This window comes from Pinus tabuliformis, chromosome 3_2, assembly GCF_031772625.1.
Source record: "Pinus tabuliformis cultivar Carrire ecotype Pingquan chromosome 3_2, CPIR1, whole genome shotgun sequence".
Classification (NCBI taxonomy): Eukaryota; Viridiplantae; Streptophyta; class Pinopsida; order Pinales; family Pinaceae; genus Pinus; species Pinus tabuliformis.
Window position 1 is genome coordinate 1035293407 of NC_142302.1, and position 26365 is coordinate 1035319771.

The 26365-nt window shown below is 42.8% G+C and overlaps 1 protein-coding gene across 2 annotated transcripts in view; it reads right to left on the reverse strand.

The window, feature by feature from the left end:
- Positions 1-26365, reverse strand: part of EMB3012 (embryo defective 3012) — a 382712-nt gene that overhangs the window by 215425 nt on the left and 140922 nt on the right. For both annotated transcript variants that reach the window (XM_089417406.1, XM_089417405.1), the window contains exons 13-15: positions 24727-24846; positions 24575-24637; positions 23069-23260 (exon numbers count right to left, since the gene is read on the reverse strand). In XM_089417406.1, coding sequence (XP_089273532.1) covers positions 23069-23260; positions 24575-24637; positions 24727-24846 — 375 coding nt within the window. The remainder of the gene's footprint in view (positions 1-23068; positions 23261-24574; positions 24638-24726; positions 24847-26365) is intronic.

A 26365-nucleotide genomic window follows, 5' to 3' on the forward strand; every position in this document is an offset into this window, starting at 1 on the left:
GTGTCTTATAGCAAGTGTGAGGGTGTTTTTGGAGGGAAAACACCTTTCCCTGCCCCCCAAAACCCCTAAACCACCACTAACAGCCAAAACCGCAGCGCTTTTTCCTTTTACCGGCGGCCTGTCCATAAACCGGCCGGTTTAGGACGGAACCGGCCGGTTAGCTATAAACCGGCCGGTTCCGCCCTAAACCGGCCGGTTTTTACCGGTTAGGGCTGTATTTTGGGCAAGTGAGGGAGGAAACCGGGTTAGAAGGGCCGGTTCGGACCGGCCAGGCCTCCAACCGGCCGGTTAGGCCAGTAACCGGTTTTCTGGGCCGGTTTTTAAAACTAGGGATTAGACCTTGCTACGGGAGCCCCGAAGAGGAGTAGCAGTTCTGGCGAATGTCAGTAGAGACAGATGCGGATGAAGCGACAAAGGGAGCTACAGTGCAGGATTCCCAGTACTGCGTGAGGCAGTAGTGCGAGAAGCACAGGAGTGTTGCACCAGTGCAAGATGGCACAGAGGGGTGTGCAACGGTGCGAAATGCATGGGATAGTTGCAGCAGCACAGATGTCAGAGAGGGAGCACTTGTCAGCGACAGAGGGAGCTTCATCATCATGGGTGTCTCTAGCCTAACAGAGATGTCAGAGTTGGGAGATCAGTTACTTACATCTCAGTAAATAAGTTGCAGTGCAACAGTTAGCAATGGCAGTGTTGTGGGCAGCACAATGCAACAAGATGAGAGGGAGTTGCAGTACGAATGCAGCAATGGCAGTGGCAGGGCATGGGTAGCAGTACAGGATGCAGCAGTGCAAATGATGGGCAGCAGACCAGCATCAGCTCAGGAACCGATGCCGGATGATCAAGGTGATAATGAGGAGTATTGCTAGAGCACAGTCCTCGCTAAGAGGGAGTGTTGATTTGGGGTAGGATTAGATGTGCTCTAGCCACGAAAATTAGTGGAGAGGCTAAGGCAGATGAGATCTAAAATACCCAGAAAGGGTTTGGGTAGATTCTAAACAGTTTGGGCAGATATAAACAATTTGGGAGATATTAAAATAATTAATATTTTTAATGGAGTCCCTAAGTCTAAACTTAGGGAAATTAAAATATTAATGTGAATTAATATAAAACCGTGTTAGAATGGTCCAAAAGTCATGGATCAAGCCAAATCTAATCTTAGTCATTGATTAGGGACTTAATTTGGGCCGTTGATGCATACGCAAGAAAAGTATAAGAGGAGGCTTGAGGGTCACTTGGAGAATAAACCGAGTTGATCAAGATTTCAACTATGTAGGGTTGGGTTTGTTGAGGAAGTCGAGAGAGTGATCAGAGTTGCAGTTGAGCGGTAGTGAATACAAAAGCAAAGAGGCAGAGATAGCACCAGGAGGATCAGTGCGGTAGCCGAGAGAGAGGGACGCAGAACCAGCCAGGGGTTCACGCAGAGCCAGCCAGGAGTTGCGCAGTGCCTCAAAGGGCCAGCATGGGTGACGTAGAGGGCCGGAGGGTTGACGTAGTGCCTCCAGTGGCTGACGCAGGGCAAGCCAGATTGACATTGGGCAAACGTTGGGCCAGAAAGGGCTGACGCAGTCCCTAGAGGCTAACGCTAGGGTTTCGTGGGGTAGATTGGAGCTGTGAACTTTGAAGCTGCCGAAGTGATAATCCGAGGTTTCAGCCGGAACATCTGTCTCCGACTGAGAGGTACTACTGCCAAGATTTTTCTCTGTTGGGTGAGCTGGTTTTGGCACCCAAATTGTATTCTGAAACTGCTTAATAAATCAAACCCTCAAATAGCTGCATCGGTTTTCCCACATTACGTTTTTCCGGGGACATTAGTCCAAAAACAAGGATGACACTTGTTTGCTTTTTTGTTTCCTTCAGTGGATGATCTATAATGTGTTGAGCATGTACTTGTGTTTATTTTCAGTATTTACATGGTAAATAACTTGTTAATTAATCAAAATAAGTAGGAAGAAATAAATCAGAAAGTACATGAAGGGTTTCTAACTGTTAGAATTAGAAACTTCAATAGGGGAGATGTGGGCAGATTGTGATTTGAGGAGCTGGTGGGAAGTTGTTTCTGTCGAAGCAAAACAGTGTCTACGGAGACAGAACCAAGGTAGATGGAGTCGCTACCTTGATGGATTTCCAGCGAAGCAATCCAGATCCGAATTGCAGTTGCAAGGAGGATTGGAGAGGAGCGTTCGACAACTAGCCAGAGGATTGGAGAGGAGGGAAATCAGGACTTAGAGGGAGACTTCCAGAAGGGAAGTCGAGACTCGGAGGGAGTCCAGAAGAGGAGCTAAAATGGCAATGAACGGACTGAGGGATCAGGGTAGGTTGGACGGGGCTTCCAACTTTGTCATCTGAAAGGCCAGGATCTTTGCGGTCCTGGATCGAGATCGCATCAAGGACTTTGCCTTGAGAACCATGGCTATCCCAGTTGACCCAGTTGAGAACGAGAAGTATGAGAATGCAATGGCGAGCGCGAAGTGCATGATCCTAGATAGGGTCAAAGGTCATGTCATACCACATATTGTTGAAAAGAACACAGCAAAGGAGATATGGGACACCCTTACTACCTTATACCAAGGTTCTTCCGTGAAGCGGAAAGTGTTATTGGAGAATCAGTTGCAGTCGTATCAGTTGCAAAAGGGAGAGCAGGTAGATCCATTCCTTCTCAGGTTACAAGAAATACGTGACCAACTTACTTATGTGGGGTCTACACCAGATCCAAAATTTATGGTCAGCACTGCCCTGAATGCAGTCTCCGAGGAGTGGGACATTTGTCCAAAGTATTTTGGGCAGGACTACTCTTCCCGGTTGGGAGGAGATGTGGGCTGCTCTTCGCCAGGAAGAGATCAGGAGGATGACTAAGGCGGGGAGTAGTGGCAAGGGAGGTTGAATCAAGAAAGAGGAGGAGGAGAATGCGCCTCTAGCATCTACGGGATAGCAAGGGAAGAGGAAGGAGGAAGAAATCTCCAAGGTGAAGTGCTTCCATTGTGGGGAGTTAAAATTATGCATCCCAGTGTCCTAGGAAGAAAAACAAGGGAGAAGCTTTTGATTCAAAGGCAGCTCCTACTAAGGCGGAGAAAGAGGTCGAGACTAATGACGATTGTGCCATGAGTGCTCTTGCACCTCTAGAGAAGAGGTGGGGAGACATCGAGATGCAGTCAGGAGGACTACATACTAGGGGCAGGATCCTTGAGGTGCCCAAACTCTTGGATCATATCCGACTATGGGAGCCCTTAACGACAGTAGCAAGATGACTGGGGTCAGGTGGAGCAAAGTGTAGTGGAGCAGCATGCCAATTGTTATGCTCTTAACCTGCAAAGCGATACCCAAACATAGAATTTGCGAAGAAAAGATACCGAGAACACAGAATATGCGCAAAATTATACCCAGAGCACAGAATAGCAATGATTTTATTATTCAGAGAGAAATGTTCACAGGCCTCTTCGAGGGGGCAACCTCCAATAGAGCAGAGCTCGATTACAAAACAAGACACAATGCTCCTCGCAGGGAGTCTCTATCCTTTATATATGACTCATACATGCAATACCACGTGCCAATATCGTGGGTTTTATTAATACCATCTATCTAATACTACCGCCCAATTACCATCTAACTAATACTACCGCCCATTTGCAACTAACTGTGGTCCCGTAATTAATTGCGGGTTAACCACTTACAAATATTAATATGGGCTTTATTGACTCTTGACTATGACGTGATCCCATGACATAAATAAGGGGGTTAGGGTGGGACCCTAACATGCCCTCCCCCTTAAGACTAGCCTTGTCCTCAAGGCTGAAGCTGCGGAAACTGCTGAAGAATAGCGGCTGGTTCCCAAGTTGCATCTTCCGGCGAGGTATCTTTCCATTTGACAAGGACCTCCTTAATCATGCGGCCGGGCAGGTGCTTGTCTCGAGTGTCTAGAACCTGTTCAGGTTGAAGCCAGATTGATCCTTCTTCATCCAACTCAGGTAGACTGGTTTGAACTCGGCAATTGTTCCCAATTACTTTCTTGAGGCACGATACATGGAAAACTGGGTGGATTTTTGATGTAGGTGGCAAAGCCAACTTGTAAGCCACTTCTCCAATGCGCTGAAGTACTTGATATGGTCCGTAGAATTTGGGAGAGAGCTTTTGACAGCCCTTGTCTTTGAGTGATGTTTGCTTATATGGTTGCAGCTTCAAAAAGACCTGATCCCCTTCTTGAAATTGGCGCTCTGAGCGATGTTGGTCAGCCTGTTGCTTCATACGGTTTTGAGCTTGATGAAGATTCTCGCGCAGGTGGGCAAGCATGGTTGCACGGTGTTGTAGGAGTTGATCCACGGCTTGTACTTTGGAGCATCCCGTGAGATAAGAAGTAGGGGACGGCAGAAGTTGTCCATAGACTGCTTCATAGGGAGTCATTTTGGTGGTGGCATGATAGTTGGTGTTATACCACCATTCTGCCAGAGGTAACCATTGTACCCAAAGGTGTTGTTTTTCTGAAGTGAAACACCTAAGGTAGGTTTCTAGACATTTGTTGACGGCTTCGGTTTGACCATCTGTTTGCGGATGATATGAAGTACTGAGTTTGAGTTGAGTGCCTTCTATTCTGAAGAGCTCCTGCCAAAAATTACTGGTGAAGATTGGGTCGCGGTCGGACACAATAGAAGTGGGCATGCCATGCAATTTGAAGATTTGATCCATGAAAGTTTGAGCAACCAAAGTGGGTGTGAATGCTTGGGGTAGGGCGCAGAAATGAGCATACTTCGACAGTCGGTCCACAACCACCATGATGACTGATTTGTTCCCGGACTTTGGAAGACCTGTAATGAAATCCATGGAGACCTCCATCCAAATTGACGCCGGAATGGGCAATGGTTGTAATGTGCCTGGTGTGTTGACGGTTTCCCCTTTGTGGCGTTGACAGACGTCACATTCTGCTACAAAAGTAAGGATGTCCTGCTTCATGCCGGTCCAAAAAAATGATCTTCTGGTGCGAGCGTATGTCTTCTGAAAGCCCGAATGTCCTGCAATGGGAGATGAATGCAATTCTGCCAAAATGCGATTTTTGAGGGTGGATGTTGGTGATATGACGACTCTGTCCTTGTAGCGAAGAATATCATTCTGCCACGAGTAGCCCTTGCTGGAATTAGGATCTGCCTGTAATTGAGAAATGAGTTGGGAGAGCCCGGGATGTGAAAACCATTCCCTGCGAGCCTCTTCAATCCAGTCTGGAATGGGGAGGGATATTGCGAGCAGAGTACTTTCCTCCTCAAATTGGCGCGACAATGCATCTGCTACCCTGTTGTCTTTCCCTTTCTTGTAAATGATCTCATAATCATATCCCAGCATTTTGGCTAACCATTTATTTTGTTGGGGGGGACGATAGGCGTTGCTCCAAAAAATATTTAAGACTGTGATGATCTGTACGGATTTGGAAACGTCGCCCCAACAAGTAGGGTCGCCAGGTCTCAACTGCATGTAAGATGGCCATCATTTCCTTCTCATAGGTAGATTGGCCCAAGTTCTTCCCACTTAGTTGTTGGCTGGTGAAGGCCAATGGTCGCCCTTCCTGCATTAAGACTGCTCCAATACCTGTTCCCGAAGCATCAGATTCAATGACAAATGTTTTGGTGAAGTCCGGTAGTGCTAAGACCGGAGTGGAACACATGGCGGTTTTGAGAGCGATAAATGCCTGTTGTGCTTCTTCGTTCCAAAAGAAGGAATTTTTCTTTAGAAGTTGCGTCAGGGGCTTCGCTATGCGGCCATAGTTGCGGACAAATTTACGATAATAGCCTGTGAGACCCAAAAATCCTCTCAAGCTTTTCAAGGTCTTAGGTTGAGGCCATTCTTGCATTGCCTGGATCTTTTTGGGATCCACCTTGACACCTTCACGCCCCACAATGTGGCCTAAATACTCAACTTCTTCCATGCCAAACGCACACTTAGACATTTTGACAAATAGTTTATGCGTGCGGAGCAGTTGCAAGAGGATATCTACATGCTGAAGATATGATGCCCAAGTGCCACTATAGATGAGTATGTCATCAAAGAAAACCAGGACAAATTTTCTAAGATATGGTTTGAGGAGGTGATTCATAAGGCTCTGAAAAGTAGAGGGGGCATTACAGAGACCAAATGGCATGACCAAGAACTCATAATGGCCTTCATGAGTTCTGAAAGCTGTCTTGGGAATGTCGACTTCCTTCATGCGAATTTGGTGGTAGCCTGAGCGAAGATCCAATTTAGTGAAGAATTGAGCCCCATTGAGTTCGTCCAGCAAATCGTCAACCACTGGGATGGGAAATTTATCTTTGACTGTTAACTTATTGAGGGCCCTGAAGTCTGGACACATCTGCCACACCCCATCTTTCTTGAGGACCATGACGACTGGAGATGAATAAGGACTAATGCTCGGACGAATGACACCTGCTTCCAACAATTCCTTGATGATTTTTTCTATTTCATTCTTTTGGGTGAACGGATGTCTGTATGGCCTCACATTTGGGGGTTGGGCCCCTGGAACCAATGTGATGTTATGATCATGTTCCCCTCGCGAGGGTGGAAGTTCATGAGGTTTGTCAAAGACCATCCGATGTTTATTCAAAATCTGTTGCATCTCTGGCTGAATTGGCGAAGACATGGTGTCTACTACCTGGATGGCATTAAATTGAGCTACCACTCCATGATGGCCCTTTTTTAACAATTTTTCCATCCTATGCGAGCTTATGATAGAGGGGGCTCCCGCCTGTAGTCCACGGAGGGTATGTGTGAAGTCGTTCTGCTTAAAACTCATATATAACTCCTGGAAATCCATTGTGATTGGCCCAAGAGTGCGGAGCCATTCCGCACCGAGGACAATGTCGCAACCCCCCATGTGTATTGCAAACATGTGGGTTTTCAAATGATAATCCCCCATTTGAATTTTGACATTTTCACAGCGACCTTCACATTTCATTGTGCCCCCATCTGCAATCTGGACTTGGAAGTTAGAAACTGCCCGGACAAAACAATGTGCTGCTTCAGCGATCTTTTGGTGTATGAAATTATGGGTACTTCCACTATCAATCAAGACTACTACTGGGCGATGTTTAAGAAAACCCCTGATTTTGAGAGTTTGAGGGGAAGAAATTCCTGCCAATGCATGTAGCGAAATCATTGGTTCATCAGATACCATCTCCTGTTGGTTATCTTCTTCGGTCGCCTCTGGTTCCTCAAGTGGTGGATCTTCCTCGGTGGAGCTGTAGTCAGTGGCATCTATTTGAAAAAACTTGTGCTCTTTGCATTTATGACCCGGGGAATATTTTTCATCACAGTAGTAACATAGTCCTTGCTTCCTTCTTTCGGCCATTTCTGCCGGTGACACCTTTTGAATCTTAAGTGTCTGGGTCATATTGGGAGCCTGTGAGGGACGACCTTTAGCGGGGAAGTTGGGGCGGCTGGATTGGGCTGTTAATGCACGTTCCACCTTACGGGCTACCTGGCAAGCCTCGGTCCATGTGGGGGGGTGGTGGAGTAGAACCTGAGCTTTGATGGCTTCTTTAAGACCGCTAATAAAGCATTCCATGTAGAACTCATCTGTGAGACCCTTAGTGCGGAAGGCTAAAGCTTCAAAACCAGTCATATATTCCTCCACGGTACCCGTCTGTCGAAGCTTAGTGAGACGCCCCAAAAAAGAGTCTTCCTGTTCAAAGCGACTGCGGAGAGTTTTGGCAAATTGGGCCCAATTCTGAAAATGTCCATTGCAGCGTTGATGCCATTCCTTCCATTGCCATCTTTCATTGTCCAAGTACATGGTGCCCACCATAAGCTTAGTTCCCTCATCTATGATATGATTCAATTGGAAATACTGCTCCATTTGTGCTAGCCATGTTGACGTGTGAGAACCATCAAATTTCTGCATATCCAACTTGGGAGGACGCTGACTGAGTGGTGGACGGGAGTGCCAATTGTGAGGAGAGTGGCTAGACTCACCCTCATGGTAGTTATGGCCATTATACCCCTCCTCGTGGGTTGGCTCCTTGCCTTCTGGGAATGCCTGCTCTATCTGGTTACTCATTCCTTTAAGCTGAAGTTGTATGAAGCTACTCATTCCTTGAAGCTCATGTTCGATCTTGGACATAGCCGTTTGGAGGGTCTCCATATGGTTTTCAATTTTGTCGATCCGTTCATTGGCCATCGCTTGAGCGCGAGTTTCTACCATACACCAACCTGATGAAAATTTGGGACCGCCTAAAAATTTTTACTAAGAAATTGAATGGTACCACCTTGCTCAGCTCGTCGTCCTGATACTGATGGGCTAGGTCACCAATAAGCGTCCCAGAAGATCTCAGACTCCTAATGGAGTTTTACTCCTTCCTGATCAATACTGCAGTCGCCAAATCCTCAAAATGTCAATGTCGCCAAAAGTCCTGCGAAAATTATATCCAGGTACAGGAACCCTTCCCAACTACTCCGATCTGGTGAAACTGAGAGATCTGAATGGTGGAACAACTGCTGCTGCTGATCTGAAATATCCGATCTGGTGGATCTAAGAGATCTGAATGGTGGAACAACCGCTGCTGCTGATCTGGAATAGATGATGTGTGATCCCCCGATAGAAAGGGAACTATGGTCTTGGGGAGTGTCAGGTGCTACAGATCGCAATATACATAAGGGTCTGACAGTAGTACTCGGCCCAATGTTTCAGGGCTCTAACTAAGGAGGATCGACCGTACCCTTAGCCGTACAACCCGACTACCCTATCGTACGGGCGAGTAATCTCTCCGAGTGCTGTTCTCGGTGTACTGTAGCCACAAGACGGCCGAAGGTTGATCTATGGCGAGGTTTCAAGGGAGCTAGGGGGCTTCCTATATACCCAGAGGGTACGTGGAAGACAGTCCGTGCGCGGTTCTGTCTAATGCGCTACTACTCGAAGGGGTACCCACAGGGGTTACAAGGGAGTCCAACAGACGTGACCACCTCTTGTATTTCCTGCGTGCATGCCTCCCCAAATCCGCAGGTTTATGCGCTTAACGACAGATCCCGTGGTTTAAAGACGCCGGAACACGTCTCTAGCCTAAAAAAAATTTTGCTAAAATTTGGAGATCCCACCGAGCCCTGGAAAGTGCTCTGATACCACTTGTTATGCTCTTAACCTGCAAAGCGATACCCAAACATAGAATTTGCGAAGAAAAGATACCGAGAACACAGAATATGCGAAAAATTATACCCAGAGCACAGAATAGCAATGATTTTATTATTCAGAGAGAAATGTTCACAGGCCTCTTCGAGGGGGCAACCTCCAATAGAGCAGAGCTCGATTACAAAACAAGACACAATGCTCCTCGCAGGGAGTCTCTATCCTTTATATATGACTCATACATGCAATACCACGTGCCAATATCATGGGTTTTATTAATACCATCTATCTAATACTACCGCCCAATTACCATCTAACTAATACTACCGCCCATTTGCAACTAACTGTGGTCCCGTAATTAATTGCGGGTTAACCACTTACAAATATTAATATGGGCTTTATTGACTCTTGACTATGACGTGATCCCATGACATAAATAAGGGGGTTAGGGTGGGACCCTAACACCAATGCTTGGGTGCAGAAATCTGAGGCAGCGCAGTAGAGGTTGCAGCAGTGCGAGAGGTACATAGGTGTATGCAGCAGCACAGTGGCAACCGTGGCAGCAGAGGCAGCTTCAGTTTCACGAGGCTTCCAGACTTATTGGGATGTCAATATTTGGGAGAAGTCAGTGGCCTACTTCTCGGTAACTGAGTTGCAGTGCAGCAGTTAGCAGTGGCAGTGCTAGGGGCAGCATGAGCAACATATTGAGAGGGAGTTGCAGTACAGATGTAGCAATGGCAATGGCAGTGTCATAGGGAGCAGTACAGGAAGCAGCAGTGCAGATGATGTGAAGCAGCATGCCAAGCATCAGCAAAGGTACTGGTGCGGAGGATCAGTGTGATGTTTCCATGGTTAAACATTGCTAGAGCACATTCCTCTCTAAGAGGGAGTGTTGATTTTTGGTAGCATCAGATGTGCTCTAGCCATCAAAATTGGTGGAGAGACTAAAGCACATAAGATCTCCAAAACCCAAAAATCGTTTGGAGAAATTCTACTCGAATGAGGAGATATTAAAATAATTAATATTTTTAATGGAGTCCTAAGTATAAACTTAGGAAAATTAAAACATTAATGTGTATTAATATAATTTTGGGTTAGAAGGTTCCAAGAGATGAGGATCAAGCCAAATCTAATCTTAGTCATTAATTAGGGACTAAATCTCGGTTGTTGAAGACTCAACAGGAAGAGTATAAGAGGAGGCTTGAGGGTCCGTTGGAGATACACCAAATTGATCAGTCAGTTCGATTCTCTGGAGTAGGGTTTGCTGAGAGAATCGAGCTAGTGATCTATTGCAGCGAGGGTCAGTTCTGCAGAAGGCCGAGAATACATAGCAGAGAGGCAGAGATAGTGCCAAAGAGACAACGCAGAGCCTTGGAAGGCTGACACAGAGGCGATTGGGACTAACGCAAAGGTTGAGGAGGCCAGCGTGGGTGACACAGAGGGCCAAAGGGTTGACGCAAAGGCAGCAGTAGCTACGTAGAGGCTAGTAGAGTTGACGCAGGGCCAAGAGGCAGCGCTGGAAATTTTTCATGGGTCAGACTAGAGCTGAGAGGGTGACGCAGTCCCTGGAGAGTGACGCAGAGCAGTGGAGTAGCTTGGAGCAGTTTTCGATGTCCATTTAAGGAGCTGTCATAGTTGTTGTGGGATCATCCGGTGGTTGATCAGCCGGAATATCTGTCTCCGACGAGAGGTACTTCTGCGAAGGATATTCTCTGAAGGGTGAGCCATTTCAGGCACCCTAGTTGTATTCAGAAAATTGCATAATAATATAACCCTCATATCTGCTACACCGGTTTTCCCACATTGGGTTTTTCCAGGGACGATTGTCCAAAAGTAACAGTGTCCCTTGTGTGATTGTCTCAATTATTTCAGTTGTTGACATGTATGTGTTGAGGCTGCATTTTTGTTTATTTCAGTATTATTTATAAATAACTTGTTAATGGAAAGAACAAGTAGGAGATAATAAACTAGATAATGCAGTAGGAATTTCTGATGTGTCAGACTTAGAAATTTCAACAAATAAGAGTTGCAGCCTAAGAACATAAATGAAGCCATCAAAGTCTTCCTCTAGATCTGAAGATTTCACTTTGATCACCTTGAATTTTCCCTCGAACTGCTCTCAATCACACCCAATACTATGTGCAAGCCACAAGATCAAACTTTGTTACACACAAATCGTTCCTTCCAGCCATATGTCCAGCAACCCTCAGCAATTTATGCCCCTAGAGCAAGTCGACCCCGTAAATCAGCAAGTGTGATAATGATCTTAAACTCCTGAATTGAAGATCATTTCAAAATCAGCAATTAAAGCACATTCAAAAATTTCACCTCAGTCTTGACGTTTCCCAGATCAAATCCCTGTTAACTTTCAGCCTTAGGGCTCATCCGTAATATTACATTATAGAAGCAATATTTCACTTCTATTCAACCCAAATTCACCCAGCAGCCGAAGAAATTAAATATCATGTGTACTTCAATACCACAATGCTATAACACTTTGGGCATCCTTTTCAAAGCATATAACAGATCTGAAATATCATATTACAGCAAATTATAACCGTAACAAATTTGTTCCTTTTTCTTTGGAATGTGTTATATCACTTAACCAATACAACTATATGTTATATCCTAAGTTGCAGGAAACGTGGCCCTAGGGGTCGTTTCCCCAGGGGAAACGAAACGAAACACGTTTCCGACCGTACGGCCACGTTTCCCGAAACGGAAACGTGGCCGTACAGCCAGAAACGCGTTTCCAGGCCGTATGGGCCACGTTTCCCCAAAAAAACAATTGTTTTTTAAATTTTTTTTTTTAATTTGTTTTTAAATTTTTTTAGGGTTTCCAGGATGTTCTAGAAACCTATTCTAAAGTTATAAAAGAGCAGTTTGTCTCATTCTCTCATCACACTATTCAGCAAGTCGTTTCTCTTGGAGACTGGCAGTTGTTTCAGCTAGGGTGTTTTGAGCAGTGAGCAAAGTAGATTTCCGCAGCAGGAGAAAGAGATTTCAGCAGCAAGAGAAAGAGATTTCAGCAGGAGATTTCAGTAGCGGCAGATTTGGCTCAGCTACAACCATATTTCTCTTCTCTTTTCTGGCATTTCAGGGTAGTCTCAGCCACAGATAATTAATTTGGGTAAGCCACATTCATTTTTTTAATTTTTTGAAAAAGCACTTATGAGAATGTTTCCTTCTCATCTACATAGGGAGGTAAAGGAGGAATTTGCCAGTTTTGCTGCAGGAATAGATGATTATGCAGATATATCAGCTTTGGAGGAGAGAAGCACCATGAATCCAGTTAGGTGGTGGATTTGTCATGGAGCAAATGGTGTACATTTGCAAAGCCTTGCCATTCGTATTCTTTCACAAGTGGCAAGCTCTTCGTCAGCAGAAAGGAATTGGAGCACTTATGGTTTTATTCATTATGTGAAGCGCAATAGGTTGGGCTCACAGAAAGCAGAGGATCTTGTTTATGTGCACTCCAACCTTTGCCTTGCATCTCGTAGGGGTCCAGAATACAACAGTGGTCCTTCTAAAGAATGGGATGTGGATGCAGAAAATCCTGATTTGGATCTCTCTCTTGCTGCCCTGAATATTGAGGACGATTCTGGAAGTGGAATTGGTGCATCATCTTCTTCAGCACCACCATCCACTATTGAGCATTCTGCTGCTTCTATTTTTGATGAGGATTGTTATGATGAGGATTAGTCTTTTGTGACTTGTCTCTATAGTTCTTGCAGCCTTATAGTCTTTATTGTACTTGCAGCCTCATATAATAATATAAATAAAGGCTGATTTTGGATTTTCTAGTTCCTATATTTTTATTTTCATTATGTGATTATTCATGACTCATGAGTAAATGTACTGTAAATTTAATCTCAATGTTTAAATGTAATAAATTATAATCATATAATGTAAATGTATCATTAATGCTTTATGATTGCACATATATATATATTAATAATTTTTAAATATTTTTAATATATATATATCTATATATATATATATATATATATATATATATATATATATATATATATATATAGATATATATTCGCGTTTCCCCGTTTCCAAAATTTGGGGAGGTCGCGTTTCGTATCGCTTCCCGTTTCGGAAACTCGTTTCCGTTTCCCCGTTTCGTGCAACTTAGGTTATATCAAATTGACATCAACAACAAGGGCTGAAATCTACTCATTCATGGAGATAACACAGTGAAAATAAAATATGCAAGTACACAATTTGGACAGCTGGAAAATTCATATATATATATATATATTCTAGTTTGTGATAAAGTTGTTTTATGTGCTAATACTTCATGTATAAGATGAAATATAAGTACATACCACAACTTTATCACAAACTAGTACAAGTCAAGCTCCCCAAACCCTAGCTAGGGAAACCATAAGAAAACCGTGGCCACCAACTATAGCAAGGAATCACACTAACCAAAGTCAGTTTATTAAAGATCGTCAAACAAGCTAACATCAACACCAAGAAGTCCCCTTCTCTTCCTTAGGTATACAAACCCTAGCTATGTTGCATCAACACCAAGAAGTCCCCTTCTCTTCCTTAGGTATACAAACCCTAGCTATGTTGCATCACACAAGTACATGGCAACACAACTCTGGTGCTAGTATCCAAGTCTACATCTCCACCCTAGGGTTTTGGGTTTGAGTCCTCAACCCTTTGGTCTTCAACTCTTGCATCAATGCAAGCACCAAGACCTCCATGGAACATCAAGAATACAACAACCGAGTCCTCATCCAAACAAGGCGTCCCAGCAAGTTCAGGACTTAACAATCGAGGCTTTCCATAATATTGCCATAGCCTCCATGCATCACACGAGCAAAACAAGAAAATCATCCAAGATGTTCTCTAGGGTTGACCCTCTCACTCTACAACCCAACAACATGCTCTTGGAGCATCCCAGAAGCTCAGCTTCAAAGCATTGTAATTCTTTTTGGCATTAAAGTAATTTATCTTAATTCCTGGTGATCAACATGGTTTCTTGCCTTTAGAGGAGTGACCTTCACACTCCCACTTTGGATTGCCCCAAGTCACAAGACACAATGACATGACACAAAGAAATACAAGTGTCTGACAAGAGACATGGCAACCTCAGAAACAAGACATGAAGGACACAGTTTATATATACAAATTAGTGAAATTGGATTGAAGAAAATCAAATATATACAAAAAAAAAATCAAATTTTGGCTAGAATTTAGAAACTAGAACACTTACATGACACAAATTCAATCATAAAACTAGTTACTGTGTAGTACTTACTAGTACTACATCAATGATAATCAAATGACAAACACACAAGAAATTAGAACCATAAAGTGCAGTTTTCTCGTCAAGTCATCAAAGTCAGCATGTATTACATAGATGCTGAGTCACTATTACTATAGGTGGGAATGCCAATAGTAAATACAAAATAGAGTAGATACTAGAACTGTAGAGGGAAGAATCTCACAGCTCATGACTATCGGTAGTCCTACTGCATGTCAGAATCATCAAAAATGACATTGCTAGCAGATGGAAAACTAGCAGAGGCTGATCAGGACAACATCAATAAAAGCACTCCTCCCTTTCCTTTGACCTTTCCCAGCAACTCTTGCTGATTGAACCATGATTCCTGTGAAATGAGGAAGAAAATGGATTGTTGTAGGAAAAGAGCTTAAGTCTGGTTAACAAATGCACTTGCGCGTTGGTTGGAATCCCTTCAAAGAAATATAACCCTCAGCTGCACAAGAAGACACAAGGAGCTCCAGCCTGCTGAACAAAAAAGAGAAAAAAAGAAAGACAAGTTGCCTTTCTTGAGAGGACATGAGTTTGGCAAGTGTCCTGTGAATAGAACACATGCCAAACTCGTGTTCAGCATGTATCCCATTCAATCTGTGTTAAATTGGCAACTAGGGCCAAACTCCATGTGGGTCGGCTTATTTATGGCAGCTGATATTTTTATTGGATCTCTCTCGTCGAGAGGTGTAGGATTGATCCAAAGATCATCAGATTCCGATAAGTATTTATGGAGATATGAATTTATTTTGTTTATGTAATTATAGTCAAGCCGACCAGCTCTTATGTAGGCTCTAGAAGCCCAACCGACGTGTCTATTCATCATCCTTATTTTGGTATAAATAGATGAGGATTTGATATCATTTGCACACACGTATTCTTGAGGTGATCTCCTCTCCACGTTTTTGGAGAAGGAGAGAACCAAGAGTATACGCTGGCCTAGTATGATGCCCTAGCCGCAGTATGGCGATCTAAGCAGCAAAGGGAGGCACATATATGCAATCTAAAGAAGCCCTAATCCGTTGACTAAAGGAGGCCCCAACCGCAGTAGAGAGAGGCCCTAAATGAAGGCCTGTAGCTGCTGTCTATTGACCCTATACGCAGCCAGAAAGAAACTCTTTATCCACAGTCAGAAAGAGGATCTATACAGGGTCCTAGAGGAGACCTGTTTACGCAGCAAGGAGATACATATGGGACCTTCCATCCGCTGTCTAAGAAAGCTCTAAAAGAGCCCTTGCCACAGGTCTGAAAGTCACCTAATCTATACGCTGTCTGGTCACAATCTAAGAGGTTTATATGCAGCAAGAAAAGGCACTCAAACACAGCAAAAAGGAGACCCAGATCCGCACCATAGAGAGGCATCTATTTAGGGTTTAACTGCTACCTCGGATTGGTATAAGGAGCAGAAGAACCCGAGCTAGTCTCATGGAAATACGTGTGATCTCAGATCTAAGGAACGCATGACAAGAGGACGCAAGCAATTCTGTGCTAGTATCATTCTCAGCATACCTGTAAATTAAAGGTGCAGTCAAGATAGATCTTGGATGGATGGAGCAGAAAAGAATTCGGATGAGGACGTTGTATTAATATGCATTCTGGGCTAGATTCATTCTCCGCATAGTCACAATTCTTGTGATGTCAATCTCAGCATTTCTGTGAATGGTATCTTACCGTCTTGGCACAGTTAGTCTCACAGGATATGGATCTGCCTCCTTGCAATCTTGATATGTATATCAGTGATATCACAACAGCTCTGCTAATAGTCTCAGTACATATATATATGTGTATCTGTGCTCCTTCCTGGTTACAATATTGGTGAAAGTAAAGCCACAGTCCTAATCTCATTGACCATCACAATCTCGATGCAATGAGAGGGAGCAGTATCATAGTCTGCTCCATAAATCGTAAATCAAGTCTGTCTAAGAAGATCTCTCAGGAGAAGATTGGAAGACACTGCTGTTCAAGGATAAAGATGGCTGGGTACTGTGTGTAGACCTTGTTGCTGGGCTAAGCCACAGGCCATAGCCAGCAGCATAGATTGTGTTAAGGGTTGCGCAAATCAGTCTTGCAAGTATGGCAGTACTGAAACCTCAACTTGGATCATGACTAAATAAAGGAAGAGAACTGAAGTTTGATGCACCAGCTCATATAGCAGCGACAGCTAGTACTGCCAGCATTCTGGAAGATGTAGCATGATTGGATGCAGCATGGTTGGATGCAGTACGGTGATGGAATCACCTTGAAGAAATATGTCGTCACCTAAGTTTAGATCTGCAGTCCTTGTCATCAGATCTGCAACCTCATTATATCATCTTCATGATGAAGATCTCTTCTCTTATCTTGTCAAGTCAAAGTTTTGACTTCTGATGTATATGTACTCTCTCTCTCTCTCTGCTGAACTTTGAAGATAAAAGAAGATTTGATCAAAGGGTTTCCCCACACATTGTGGGGTTTGTCCCTGGCTCGCACCATATCTTGTGTCCTCTTGCCATGGCTTGTCTTCTGCCTTTTATATTTATGTTCTATCTGCAGTTTATCATAATGCTGATGTGATTGCTAACTGTGAAAATTTAAATAAATTGCTCTAGCATAGAACATACCTAAACTTAACATGGTATCAGAGCTGAGGTGTAGACAATGCCCAAGCAAGAGTGAAAGAGCAATCACCAAAGACAGTCGGGACAAGACAAAAGGATCAATGGGTTCTTCACAATTCACTTAGGGTGAAGTCAAAGCAGAGAAGGTTATCAGAATGGCGCAGCGGAAGATTCTGATGGTCCATCTTAAGATCACTTCATTGGGAAGTTCGAATCTAAGGGTGGAAGGAAAGGCGGATGCCTTGTTGAAACAAGTTCGAGTTGCAGAGACACATCTCTTGATGAAGATAACTATCATCCCTGGGACATTTTCAATGATCAAAAGAATGACTGGAGATGCAGGTCATCAAAGACACGGTCGACTCCTCCAGGAAGCAACGAACCACAGTAATGGAAGTCAAAGGTTCAAAAGTGGCACTTATCGATGGAAAGGTACGTGTTTGAAAATAGATCTTTTAAAGATGTTTTTGAGTTCAGGGTTGTATCAAGTTGCAGGAAGTCCACTGGGGACCATGTCCATTGACTCAGCACCGGAGGTCTGTGAGACAGATGGTGACTAGGATGCCTGAATTCAAAAAGAAGCATGAAGGTACATGTCTGAAATGTACCAAAGGAAAATATTATAAGGGGACCTTTCCCCTCATGTAACAGGTTCACAGGTTTGGAACAACCCGAGGAGTTTGATGGAAGAAAGCCCTCTATGGCTTGAAGAAAAACACCTCGGGCATAGTATGAGAGGATTGATAGCTGTCCAATGCAGCTGAGATTCACTAGGAGTGAAATCGATCCAAACCATTACTCAAAAGTTGTGGATGATGAACCTCTCCTACCGGCACCTATGTTTGACAGGTGCAGACCCTCTCATTTATAGGAGACAGAGGGAGTTGGTTTCTGAATGTGAGAAGATAAGTTGCAAGCTTGTGACTGCCTCGAGGATCTTAACTTTCAGAAGTTATATGGTAATGATGTCGGACCAGATTTGGGAAATGCCTTTGAGTTTCATAAACTCATTCACATTTGGAGAACCTCTGTCTGGACATATGGGATGCAGTTAGCATGGTGAGCTCATATTTGAGCCTCACTGGATTGGTGCCAAGAATCTTCTGAGATATCTTCACGGCACAATCTCTCATGGATTGAGATACACTGTTCGAATGATGAGTGGGCAGGCAGTATGGAGGATCACTAGAGCACTTCTCAGTGCTGTTTCTCTTTGGAATCTGCCTCGATATCCTGGATGAGCAGGAAGCAGAAGTCGGTGACTCTGAGCACCACCAAGGCAGAATACATTGCTGATAGTATGGCCTTCTGTAAGGCAGTCTGGTTGCTAAAGCTCTTCAGTGAGCTGTTTGTACACATGATGAATACCACTGTGAATCTCTGTGACAACCAGAGATGGATTTCGATTATTGAGGAATCCCGTATTTGACAATTGCTCCAGCAGATAGACATCAATTACTGCCTTATCTGGGATATGGTAAGTCAATGATCAAGGAGGCTCCATCACACTGAAATGATGTACAAGACAGAGCCCTGAGGAAAGATCAAATTTGTGATTTTCCTGAACGACTTGGAGTCGTCGAGAGACCTTTGTAAAAGGGTCCTGCATGCTGCATACATTGAGCTCTAGGAGCTTTGGGGGGCTTGCAGTTCTATTGGAGCAACATTCGACCACAGGGTGACTCACCCTCCCCTGGTGGTGCGCACTGAACAAGATGATTCGCTCTCTTGTGGGACAAGATGATTCGCTCTCTTGTGGGACAACATGATTCGCTCTCTTGTGTAGCAGGATGATTAGTTCTCCTGTGAGGCCTGGATTGATGTCTGCTCCATGGCGATTGTAGCAGGATTGATGTGTTCTCCTGTGAGGCCTGGATTGATGTGTTCTCCATGGCGATTGTAGCAGGATTGATGTGTTCTCCTGTGAGGCCTGGATTGATGTGTTCTCCATGGCGATTGTAGCAGGATTGATGTGTTCTCCTGTGAGGCCTGGATTGATGTGTTCTCCATGGCGATTGTAGCAGGATTGATGTGTTCTCCTGTGAGGACAGGATTGATTAAGTTCTCCTGTCGAGGCTTCCTACCCATGCAGTCTGGGACTCACGGGAAGTACCTCTCATCTGATCAATGAGAAGGGAAATGAAGTTAGGGACCATAGTAATACCGATGGACGCATCGTTGTATCTACTGTACTCCCTACGCTAGGATGTCCTCCATTGATCTGGGATCAATGATACTGGTCTGGGACCAATGGTAGGAGTTGTACATGCTATGACGCTGACTTCGGGTCGGCTGAGACTGGTCTGGGACCAGTGGTACATACTCCGAGACTGACTTCGTGTCAGTGCAGTACTGGTCTGGGACCAGTGAGAGTGGTACATGCTATGACGCTGACTTCGGGTCGGTTGAGACTGGTCTGGGACCATTGGTACACTCTCTGAGACTACGATACTGGTCTGGGACCAGTGGTAGGAGTGGTACTTACTATGAAGCTGACTTCGGGTCAGTTGAGACTGGTCTGGGACTAGTGGTACGCACTCTGAGTCTGACTTCGGGTCAGTGGAGAATGGTATGAGACATTCTCGATCAATTCTTCTTCTTCATAGTTCAGCGGAGATGAGCAGAGTTGAGCAGAGCCAGCTGAGCAGAGCCAGCAGCGCTGAGCAAAGTAGAGCAGAGCCAGCAGGGCTGAGCAGAGTTGGGCAGAACAGTGCAGGGCACTGATGGCAGAGATAGTACAGTCGGACTTATGGATCAATGGATGGAGTTCTCCCTAGTTGAGAGGGAGTGTTAAATTGGCAACTAGGGCCAAACTCCATGTGGGTCGGCTTATTTATGGCAACTGATATTTTTATTGGATCTCTCTCGTCGAGAGGTGTAGGATTGATCCAAAGATCATCAGATTCCGATAAGTATTTATGGAGATATGAATTTATTTTGTTTATGTAATTATAGTCAAGCCGACCAGCTCTTATGTAGGCTCTAGAAGCCCAACCGACGTGTCTATTCATCATCCTTATTTTGGTATAAATAGATGAGGATTTGATATCATTTGCACACACGTATTCTTGAGGTGATCTCCTCTCCACGTTTTTGGAGAAGGAGAGAACCAAGAGTATACGCTGGCCTAGTATGATGCCCTAGCCGCAGTATGGTGATCTAAGCAGCAAAGGGAGGCACATATATGCAGTCTAAAGAAGCCCTAATCCGGTGACTAAAGGAGGCCCCAACCGCAGTAGAGAGAGGCCCTAAATGAAGGCCTGTAGCTGCTGTCTATTGACCCTATACGCAGCCAGAAAGAAACTCTTTATCCGCAGTCAGAAAGAGGATCTATACAGGGTCCTAGAGGAGACCTGTTTACGCAGCAAGGAGATACATATGGGACCTTCCATCTGCTGTCTAAGAAAGCTCTAAAAGAGCCCTTGCCACAGGTCTGAAAGTCACCTAATCTATACGCTGTCTGGTCACAATCTAAGAGGTTTATATGCAGCAAGAAAAGGCACTCAAACACAGCAAAAAGGAGACCCAGATCCGCACCACAGAGAGGCATCTATTTAGGGTTTAACTGCTACCTCGGATTGGTATAAGGAGCAGAAGAACCCGAGCTAGTCTCATGGCAATACGTGTGATCTCAGATCTAAGGAACGCATGACAAGAGGACGCAAGCAATTCTGTGCTAGTATCATTCTCAGCATACCTGTAAATTAAAGGTGCAGTCAAGATAGATCTTGGATGGATGGAGCAGAAAAGAATTTGGATGAGGACGCTGTATTAATATGCATTCTGGGCTAGATTCATTCTCCGCATAGTCACAATTCTTGTGATGTCAATCTCAGCATTTCTGTGAATGGTATCTTACCGTCTTGGCACAGTTAGTCTCACAGGATATGGATCTGCCTCCTTGCAATCTTGATATGTATATCAGTGATATCACAACAGCTCTGCTAATAGTCTCAGTACATATATATATGTGTATCTGTGCTCCTTCCTGGTTACAATATTGGTGAAAGTAAAGCCACAGTCCTAATCTCATTGACCATCACAATCTCGATGCAATGAGAGGGAGCAGTATCATAGTCTGCTCCATAAATCGTAAATCAAGTCTGTCTAAGAAGATCTCTCAGGAGAAGATTGGAAGACACTGCTGTTCAAGGATAAAGATGGCTGGGTACTGTGTGTAGACCTTGTTGCTGGGCTAAGCCACAGGCCATAGCCAGCAGCATAGATTGTGTTAAGGGTTGCGCAAATCAGTCTTGCAAGTATGGCAGTACTGAAACCTCAACTTGGATCATGACTAAATAAAGGAAGAGAACTGAAGTTTGATGCACCAGCTCATATAGCAGCAACAGCTAGTACTGCCAGCATTCTGGAAGATGTAGCATGATTGGATGCAGCATGGTTGGATGCAGTACGGTGATGGAATCACCTTGAAGAAATATGTCGTCACCTAAGTTTAGATCTGCAGTCCTTGTCATCAGATCTGCAACCTCATTATATCATCTTCATGATGAAGATCTCTTCTCTTATCTTGTCAAGTCAAAGTTTTGACTTCTGATGTATATGTACTCTCTCTCTCTCTCTGCTGAACTTTGAAGATAAAAGAAGATTTGATCAAAGGGTTTCCCCACACATTGTGGGGTTTGTCCCTGGCTCGCGCCATATCTTGTGTCCTCTTGCCATGGCTTGTCTTCTGCCTTTTATATTTATGTTCTATCTGCAGTTTATCAGTGATTGCTAACTGTGAAAATTTAAATAAATTGCTCTAGCATAGAACATACCTATATACAAAAAAAAATCAAATTTTGGCTAGAATTTAGAAACTAGAACACTTACATGACACAAATTCAATCATAAAACTAGTTACTGCGTAGTACTTACTAGTACTACATCAATGATAATCAAATGACAAACACACAAGAAATTAGAACCATAAAGTGCAGTTTTCTCGTCAAGTCATCAAAGTCAGCATGTATTACATAGATGCTGAGTCACTATTACTATAGGTGGGAATGCCAATAGTAAATACAAAATAGAGTAGATACTAGAACTGTAGAGGGAAGAATCTCACAGCTCATGACTATCGGTAGTCCTACTGCATGTCAGAATCATCAAAAATGACATTGCTAGCAGATGGAAAACTAGCAGAGGCTGATAAAATTGGAGGGAGGACAACATCAATAAAAGCACTCCTCCCTTTCCTTTGACCTTTCCCAGCAACTCTTGCTGATTGAACCATGATTCCTGTGAAATGAGGAAGAAAATGGATTGCTGTAGGAAAAGAGCTTAAGTCTGGTTAACAAATGCACTTGCGCGTTGGTTGGAATCCCTTCAAAGAAATATAACCCTCAGCTGCACAAGAAGACACAAGGAGCTCCAGCCTGCTGAACAAAAAAGAGAAAAAAAGAAAGACAAGTTGCCTTTCTTGAGAGGACATGAGTTTGGCAAGTGTCCTGTGAATAGAACACATGCCAAACTCGTGTTCAGCATGTATCCCATTCAATCTGCATCCAACAGATGGGATACAGGAGGTGTAGACCCCTAGGGGCATGTCCTATGACTTAGGTATTGCCACTTATGTACTAAGAATGTCCTATGACTTTGGTATTGCCACTTATGTACTAAGAAGTCCCATTGACCTAACTTGGTCATTTGTTGCAAATTAATAAGATTATCTTATCTTATGATATCTAAAATTTTCAAGATCAAATATACCAAACATTGTCTATCAATTGTTTTGTATGTAACAAGACATTTTCTTGTGAAAATTTTCACCAAAAGTAATAGAAAGAAGCAATTGTCCCCATATTTATTAAATATTCAAGATCAAACATACCAAACGTTGTGTATCATTTGTTTTCCATGCAACAAGATAATTTTTGTATAAGTTCTCACCTAACATAAGAAGGAAGCACCATTTACCATATCTCTGAAATGCAACATACTAAGACACAACTAACCTACCTATCAAGCACACTGTAAACTTTAACAATAAACTCTAATCTAATTCTCATTCTTCTTGGACCTTGGGTGATTAAGAAAGAGACAAATCTCAAATGTAGCTAGGTGAATGTGCCATACCAAAGCAAACACCGATGTAGGAGATGCAAGCCCAATGTCTTGAACTGTAACCATTGCTGTGCCCAAACCTCTTGCAGCCACAACTAAATGCATGTAATGTGCTTTTGGAGGTTCCTCCACTACTGCTGCAACTTTGGTATCATTCACAATTGCCTTAACGTCAGAGGTGCCCCCAAGAATGGATAAACTTGCCTAGAAACCACAACAATGGAATGAAATGAAAAAAAAGGATTTAACAAGAGAAAAGCATTTCAATATAGAGAAATGATTACATAACCTGCTTGATGGAAATTATTCTCTAGGTGCTTTATTATGTAAGATGAATTGAAGATATCTAAGTTTTTATTCATTTACAATTATTAACAATTCATTCATTTAGAAATTTCGACAAATTACAACATAAAATAAATTAAAAGTATTTAAATAATTATTGAATTGCTTTATTTTAATACAAATTTGCTTTAAACTTAAAAATGCAATTGCCTTTTGGTTTTACTACGTGTATTTTTTTGTGCCACCATATTTTGAGTGAACTTTCAAGATATAATAGGGGAAAAACAATAAGAATATAGAGCTATGCTGCAAATAAACAAGGAAGAGGGTTTCCAAATGAAAACACGGGAAATTTATAGACAAGTTCCAGTCTTAACGGCTGATAACAAATAACAAAAGAAAGGGCTAAATTTCAACAAATTATAACAACAAAAAATTCAAGAATTTAAATAATTTTTGAATTACTTCAGATACATTTCAACGTGATTAATATATTTTTAATTTTAATGTAAATTTGCTTAAACTTACAATTACAATTGACTTTCAGTTTTACTGTATATTTTTTTGTGCCAACGCATTTCAAGTAAACACTACAGTCAACATCAATGCAAACAAGAAGAATAAAAATCCATGTTGCAAATAATGGAGGAGATTCATCTATAAATGGTTAACAAGGAAGAGGGTTTCCAAAGAAGATAAGAGAGGTGAAAATTTATAAACTATGAAGACAATTGAGTTTTAAGTACAACTGTACAAGTACACCAAAAATAGAGAATGATGAAAAAGGGAAAACGAAAGGAGATTCCAGGAGAGTGAAAACGGGAAGGAAGAGTTCATGAATCAATAGGAGAAGGATAACAGTTAAAAGACACATAAGGATAAAGGTTTGGAGAGAGGGATAGAAGGAAATAACCTGAAACGAGTGATGAGGTAATGGTTAGAGGAAAAAAGCAGAGATTAATAAAAATAAAGTAAAAAGAGAAAGAAAGATAGATGGAGCTAAAGCACTAACATTCAACACAACTTTACATATTCAAGAATAAATAGATAGCTAAGGCACTAGCATGTAGTCTTTTAATCCAAAACTTATATCAGAACAGTTGTACGTTATCACATAATTAAGATACTAAGATATCAATATCACTTTTTGAGCCCAGAAATTGATGTAACATTGGTAAATTCATTTCCACCATTAAATTTGTTAATATGAAGGAGATAGAGACTTTGAACTACCTTGGAATCAGGATGAAAGAATAAAATAACATAGTCCGGTTCAATGCGGAGGACAGACACAAGCTGCAAAGCACTCAATCATTGACATAAGAAAAGTGAGTAATGTAAACCGTAATAAAACATCACATCAAAATACACTCAATAAATAATACCTGCAAGCGGACAGCATCTGTCAAACCATAAACAAAATGCCCCTCTAAAGCTTCTCTTAATCCTTTGATAGATGACAAGCTACTGTCAGACAATCCAACTAATGTTGCTCGCACAATGCACTGTAAAATAAAAACAAACATTGTAGCTGATTGAAATCTGCAGTAACGTGCAATAGTGGTAGTTTCCTCTTAGCATGCAACTGTTATATAAAAATCATTCCAAAACCATCATTTGAAAATACAGTGTCTAATTCATTACATTAAGGAAAATGGAATATGAGAAAATGAACTCATTGACCAGACCCACATATATACAATGGAAAACATCACAAACAACAAAAACAAAAAGTTTTAAAGACTACATTAGATACACGTCTATTGTTCTAACTTCTTCCATCATAATCACCAAAGAGAAATAAGCATGAATCTGTAATATCTGGCTGCAAGTGACAACACATCAGTTATTTTTGTCAGAACTCAAATGGAAGCTCGATCTGAAAATAGGACAGAGCCCCTTGTACGAATGAAAAAGTTAAATGACAAAGCAAGGCAACTGAAGCTCTGTCAAGGATCACAAATAGTATCAGATGATCCTACTATCCCACAATTTTTAGCATCCACAGACCATGAGAGGAATAAATTCAATTTGTTTGCTCTACAACTTCAGCTCACAAGTAATACAAGTAAATCTGAGTACAAAACTATCTATGTGCGCTTAATATGAATCAGGTCAACACTATTTATCTGATTGAAGGGCACAGGTCACGTTGATTTGGGGTAGCATCGGATGTACTCTAGCCATGAAAATAGGTGGAGAGGTTAAAGCACATGAGATCTCCAAGACCCAGAAATGGTTTGGGATTCTAACCGGTTTGGGAAATATTAAAATAATTACTATTTTTAATGGAGTTTCTAAGTCTAAACTTAGGAAAAATAATATATTAATGGGTATTAATATAAAACTGGATTAGTAAGTTCCAAAAGTAATGAATCAAGCCAAATCTAATATTAACCGTTGATTAGAGATTTAATCTCAGCCGTTGAAGGACCAACAATAAAAGTATAAGAAGAGGCTTGAAGGTCAGTTGGAAAACACACCAAAGTGATCAGTCATTCTATTCTCTAGAGCGAGGTTTGCTAAGAGAGATAGAATCAGTAATCAGCAGCGAGGGGCAGTGAATACATATCAGAGAGGCAGAGTTGGTACCAGAGAGACAGCCCAGAGTCCGGAGAGGTTGACGCAAAGGTAGTTGGGTGCTACATAGAGGCAGCCAGGAGTTGCGCAGAGCCAGGAGAGGCCAGCGTGTGAGACGCAGAGGGTCTAGGAGCTGACGCAGAAGCTCCAAAAGCTGACGCAGAGGCTAGCAGAGCTGACGCAGGGCCAAGAGGAAGCACTGGAAGGATTTCGTGGGACAGACTGGGTGCTGGTGAGCCGGGTAGGGTGACACAGTCTGTATCAGAGTAACGCAGAGCAGTGGGAACTGCAACTGTTGCTGTGGGATTGTTCATCCGGTGATTAATCAGCCGGAATATCTGTCTCCGAGGAGAGGTACTACTGCCGAGGGCATTCTCTGTTGGGTGAGCCATTTCTGGCACCCTAGTTGTATTCTGAAAACTGCATAATAATAAAACTCTATGA